The sequence below is a fragment of the Coffea eugenioides genome, chromosome 6 (genome assembly GCF_003713205.1).
Source record: "Coffea eugenioides isolate CCC68of chromosome 6, Ceug_1.0, whole genome shotgun sequence".
Lineage (NCBI taxonomy): Eukaryota > Viridiplantae > Streptophyta > Magnoliopsida > Gentianales > Rubiaceae > Coffea > Coffea eugenioides.
The window spans coordinates 34,564,629-34,570,865 of record NC_040040.1 but is presented as its reverse complement, the minus strand read 5'-3'; the positions used below and the strand labels follow the sequence as shown (position 1 = coordinate 34,570,865).

Genomic DNA, 6,237 nt, shown 5'->3' with positions numbered 1-6,237 from the left:
TGCATCGGAACAGAGGTACATACACTTTTTATGGTTTCCTTTATACAATGATTAATTTCGTACCAATAATTTGCTACAGCCCTAAAGAATTTAAAATTTAATATTGCCTTCATATGCAACGAACCAATTACAGTAAAGGCGAGACATAATGTACCGTTCCCTGTTTCGTGATGGCCCACATCCTTGGTAGCATCATCTTGCAAATCTCCTCTGGTTACAGCCTCATGTGCCTGTTTATTTTCTATCAGGAAAGCAGCATAAGCGAACGGGTCCGCAAGTTTACCCAAAGCGATCTCCCAGGCAATAAATTTTCTAGCAATGACAACATCAAGCTGTACATACATTCAGAAACAATGTCAGACGCAATAGAGTCAGCTTGCCACAAGGGGTTGTCAATGTGTGCACTCACAAATTCTGGCCGACACCCCTTTGCCCAACATTGCGCAAACTTCAAAGTGAAAACCCCGCAACTCGCCCCGTCTGTCTGTTTTAGTTTGTGTTTTACAAGAATAAATGTCCAGGGTTGATTTTCGTGGAAAATTTCCATCAAAATCCATTCCTAAAAAAGGAAATAAATACAGCAGGTTTCGAATGTTAGAAAAATGTTGCCTTCTTCGGAAACGAAGCTAAGGTACGCTTTTGGAGTATACTCACCACAGATTGCATCAAACCTTGGTAGATGGTTTTGTAATTGTCCATAGAATCAACAATGTACACCTGTTTGTCCTTGACATGTGCAATCATGAGCAACCAATGATTTGAATAAATGATTGGGAAAAAAATCTGCAATCGCATACAACAAGCAATGTTACCAAAATGTGTTAAAAGCTAAGGCATGTTAGGCTAAATCCAATTCCACTAACATGCAGCTGCTACTCATATTGTATAAGAATGTTAAGGCGAGAATGATAGCTAATGTTTACCTTTTCAGGATTTGACTGATAGTCGTCATTGCTTTGATCAACGAATGTCTTTTTGGTTGCGGGAGATATGCATGGATAGTCTAAGACGCATTTAAGCTACAACCAAGTGATTGAGAAGCAAGTATTAGGTCCACATTTTGCAAGGCACAACAGCACATATAATAATTTTCGTTACGTACCCAAAACATAGGATTGAAGAAAACGAATTGCTTATATTCTTTCTGGAGTAAGTGAAGGTACTGGGTCACAACCTTCAGAGAATGGAACAAATTCAAACATTCAACATCGAGTGGACAATTTTTAGCGAGATTAGTGAACAAGGTAGGCCTGTGCAATCGCATAAAAAACTTACTTTGTCACTGATTAGTGTGTCCTGAAGCATCACTTCCTCCAGTTCTTCTCTTGTAATATCAAAGAGATGCTGCCTATCTAGTGTACTCACACAGCTGTGAACAATGATTGAGATGATTACAATAATCAGATGAAAGCGAGATCAGTGTTAGCCAAAGAAAATACCGATACTTTAACATACATCTGCGGGACGAGTTCTCTGACATGAAAGCGTACGGCTTCTTTCAATTCATCAGGTGCTACGCCGGAAGCTTGTGGTAGACACTGGACAATAAAGGTATTAGCATATATAAAGGGGATTACAGGAGAGCGCAAGAGCATGTCTTACATCTCGTAGAAATGGCAATTTCTCAATTCCGCGGTCCTTCACTTCGATGGCACCAACCCTTTGTAAAATTTGTGTCACTTTATCTGCAACCTAGTCATACAAATATTGGGTTATGCTCCTGTGTTGCCATCGAGAAGAAGAAACAAAAAGGAGTAAAATAACTTTGTCACATACACTTGCCCCTTTTCTGGTTTGTTCAGACAGTATGACAACATCTTGAAGGTGTGCCTTTTCCCCCACAACCGGCCCCACCTCGACCCCAGCACACTTCCCCCCTTATCCATCTTATTTATTTATTCAACTTTTCTATTCGCGTCCCCAGTCTCACCAATGACAGCATCAGAGGTATAGGATTTCTTCCACATCCAACCACCATCTTCAGCTTTGAATGCCAGTTTTTTGAAGTACGATACTCCCATATTTTGGGCGTAAAATCCTCTGTCAACATGGTCAGCCAAGAATGGCACATTAAAGCGCCTAAAGAGCCTGGTCAGCAACATACCAAATGGGAGATGTGTTCTCTTATTCTCCCTGCTCTTAATCTTCCTAATCCTGTTGAGCATTGTTGCAATGATCAAATTGGCTATGTTGACGGGTTGTTTGTGTAACATATGCCACAATATAACTCTTTCTAATGCACTAATGGAAGTGATACTTCCGGCTTTGGGTAAAATGTTATGAGTTATTATCAGATGTAACAGCCGTGGCAACACTTTCATATACGGCGCATAAAACTTAGTTTTTTTCCCCGTGTTCATAACTCTGTCACCATTTTGCCTAATCTCTCCAAGAAATTCTAGGTCATTGTACCCCTTCACAGCAACCTTATCTACATTCTTTGCGCTAATCCGTTTATAGTCAACAGTGTATCCACTGTCAACCAACCCAAACTCTGAACACAAAACCTCAGTAGACACTGACACTTCTACATTCCTAACGACTGAACGCAGAACTGACTTCTGCTTATTTGCCCTACAGTTAGCATAGAATTCCCTAACCATCGCATCATAGCACTTGTCATTATTTGCTAGCAAATTTAACAAATTTTGGGCATTCAGATATTCCGTGATATCAATACACTCACCAGCGAGACCTTCTACGTCGACCCACATGCCTGCATACACCGGAAGACTCATACAGGCCTCCATGTTACTGCCTATGCTTGCTCCGGGATGCGATTCAATTGTTGAGTACTTTGAGCAACAGAGGAAGCGAACGCGATAAATCTACTTCTTTTTGGACCTTGCCGCGAAAAACTTTTCGAAAAGCTCCAAATTTCAGAAGGGGGGGGAAAGCTTTAACCGAAACTGTTCAGTGTGTTTACACAACAACGGAGCTTTTGATGGGCTAAACAGGAGAAACGATGACAAGTTCAAGAAAGACAAGCTTTTTGTGGGATAATTGATGAGGCGGGGACGGGCGTGGAGGGGAGGCAAACCCGATTTACATTTTCGAAATTCAACCCGTTTCGGTATTGGAGCGTGTATTCGAATCGGGTTATGCGGAAGCCAAATTACTTTGGCAGCAGATTACAATCTATTGATAATAACAAATGTAAATATGTTTTTATATAATTTATTAATATTATATACACATATATTATAAGGGATACCCTCAGAAACCTCCCCCGAATTACCTTATGAAAAAATCATGAAATGGATAATTTATGGACGATAGCCAAAAAGAGCTCCCGTTTTATTCAAGAACTTGTTTATTTTCATTTAATCCGATAAATAAATTTGTTTTTGGAAAAATGGATACTCTTTTCTTATAATAAAGGAGAGCCATAAAGAGCATCACTTTTATTGTAAATCGAGTTTAATTTTTATATTATCCGATAAATATATTTATTTATGGGATAATTGGGTACTCTGTTATTATAATGCAGGAAGACCATAAAGAGCTGGTGTTTTACTACAAAGTGATACTTTACAGACTGGGACCACGATTTGGATTATCAAATTATGCAAAGAAAATTATGTCATTATTATATATATTTTTGTTATGCATTGTATAATTATACTAATATATTATATCACTATAAAGTATATTATACATTAATTAAATTTTTTTATAAATGTATATTATAAATACTGTTATAATATATATTTACATATTACTATTTAAATATATTTATAAATGTATTTTATATGTGCATATAATTATAATATATATGTGTATATAGTAATATAAAATTAAAGATTAGCATAATTATATAATGCATTATATGAATATGTATAATAATTAATTAATTAAGTCGACAAAATCATTCAGCAATTTTCTTTGGATAATTTCATAAATCAAATCGTGGTCTATTCATCGTAGTATCACATTGTCTTAAAAGACAAGCTCTTTATGGCTTTCCTCCATTATAAGAACATAGTACCCTTTTTTCCATAAGTAAATTTTTTTGCAGTATCTAATCAACCACCATTTCGTTTGTACTTAGTAAACTTCTCACTTCACTACAGTATCCGTCACGTACATCACAGCTGAGGAGTTCCCTCTTTACCTTCTAACTATCATCCTTTATTCTTACATTTCATACACGTTTGTCTACAACGGCGTTTTGTCGAGAAAAAGTTAGAACATACAAGGGCCAAGATAAGCTATTTATGTTTTCATACCAGTAATATTAAGAGAGTAAGAAGTAGCTGTCAATTCAGTTGGCAAACATAAAAAAAGCGTAACGGTTAGTGTTGTCAACATTCAATCTTACACACTAACGATATGGCAGGGCAGCACAAATTGCTCGAATTTCTTCATCGCAAGCGCACCCTTCACACGTACTCTCCTCCACTTCATCAGCATCCATAGGCCATGAAGATGTTTTCCTCTCATGTGTCATGGCACAACAAATGGGCGTTGGGTTTAGAAACACAGGATTCTTGACCCATATCATCCTTAGCAGCGCTCGCAAATTCTGACGGCAAAGATTCACTCTGCCTTTAAGAATTCTGGATTTCATGAGCAGTCTCATACCTTTGCGCTTTAACTCGTCCCCACCAACAAAGATGTAAATTATTCCCAACGCATATGCAGCATCGGCATGGCCTGAATTAGCAGCTTCTTCCAGGTTTTCCAATGCTGAGTCCTCGTGCTTATCCGAAAAAAAATCAACCTAAGCAGTTCCAAGGTTGATATTACAGTCTTGCGAAATGTATGAGTAACGAAAAAGTTTAAAAGTGCAGGCAGAACAGTGGCGGCGAGACAACAGTTATTTACTGGGGCCCAAAGCTGCAGTAACCTGTTGTAGGCCAATCTTTTGGGTGAAGTGTGCTGACCAAAATCACATTGAAGTTCAAATGAAAGAGATGATGTGAGCTTGGTGTAGAAATTTTGTAACTCAAGTATGGTTATGGAATGTTAGTTCATTACTATTCCATTTAAAACATTACCGAATTTTCCCATAACTATTGCGTCTTACGTTCCAAAGCAACCCAACTTACCACTCCTTTTCGGTACAAGGCTTCTGGATTTTTGCTTTGTCTGCACTTCTTCAAGAACCTCGACACTTTGTGGTTTTTTTGCCACGGAACGATTTCAAACCTGTCGAGGGACACCCGCTGGTAAATGTTCTTTGCGTCGGAAACTTCGTTGAACAACTTACAGCTGCAAAATAATAGAAATGATCCATTAAACTACAACTAAAAGCACAGAATGAAACAACAATACGCCTCTTCCAGTTAGTATCATCCATAGCAGAACGAACCACAGTTTTGCCCGGAAAAGATCAGTGGATGAAGAAGACGCGACACGTGCAAGCACCTCGGATAGCACCTCGGTCGGAAGGGAGAGGATGGAGGTTCCTGAACTCCGTTTTTGTACGTTGGCCATGACCGGTTAACTCCTTTTACTGGGCACAGTTTAGTGAATCCCTGAAAGCCCCAAGAATGGAGTAAACTTCAAACAAAAACTACTTCCTCATAAAATCCAAAAATGATAGATCAGGTGTAATATCCCACTGTTTCTGGACATCCGACTAACCTTAGCGTTCGTTCGAACAGAAATGGGAAAGTGGCGACTTCTCCTGCAAACGACGCAACATTCTGTCGTCAAAAAACTGTCATCCGTAACATTTTTTTCAAACCAACCAACGTATGTGTCAATACGGTCAATTCATCAGAACCGTAACAATACACCGATAGCAAGGAAAGATGAACAGTCATGAACTACATGTACATCGTAAATTTACGGGCGTTAATCGCATAGCAAAGGAGGTTCCACAGTGATAAACAGGGAGGGTTAGTTCGTACCTGTGGTCGTCAACCAAGTCGTAGAAGCCGGTAGCACAGATTTTGCAGACAGGTCGGGCGGGGTAAATGGCAACCAAAAGGTCGCGTCCTTCAAACTTGTCCAGACTCACTCATCGTATGCTGCCACGAACGTCGTAACCCGAACCCATTCATTGAGAAGACGCAGAAAGAGCCGGTGTTCACAAATGTTTGGGTAAATGCCATAAAGAGCTGGTGTTTTTCCTCTGTAACGCTCGAAATTCCACACTTTGGGTGGGGAAAGCTTTAACCGAAACTGTTCAGTGTGTTTACACAACAACGGAGCTTTTGATGGGCTAAACCGGAGAAACGATGAGAAGTTCAGGAAAGACAAGCTTTTTGTGGGATAATTGATGAGGCG

At 39.2% G+C, this 6,237-nt stretch overlaps 1 protein-coding gene across 1 annotated transcript; it reads right to left on the bottom strand.

Annotated features, from left to right (window-relative positions):
* Nucleotides 1–4,324: 4,324 nt before the first annotated feature.
* Nucleotides 4,325–5,439, bottom strand: LOC113774100 (putative F-box protein At1g67623). The gene is made up of 3 exons (XM_027318664.1): nt 5,315–5,439; nt 5,052–5,214; nt 4,325–4,723 (listed from the first exon to the last, which is right to left on the bottom strand). The coding sequence occupies exons 1-3, from the start codon at nt 5,437–5,439 to the stop codon at nt 4,325–4,327; spliced, it is 687 nt and encodes a 228-aa protein (XP_027174465.1).
* Nucleotides 5,440–6,237: the final 798 nt, after the last annotated feature.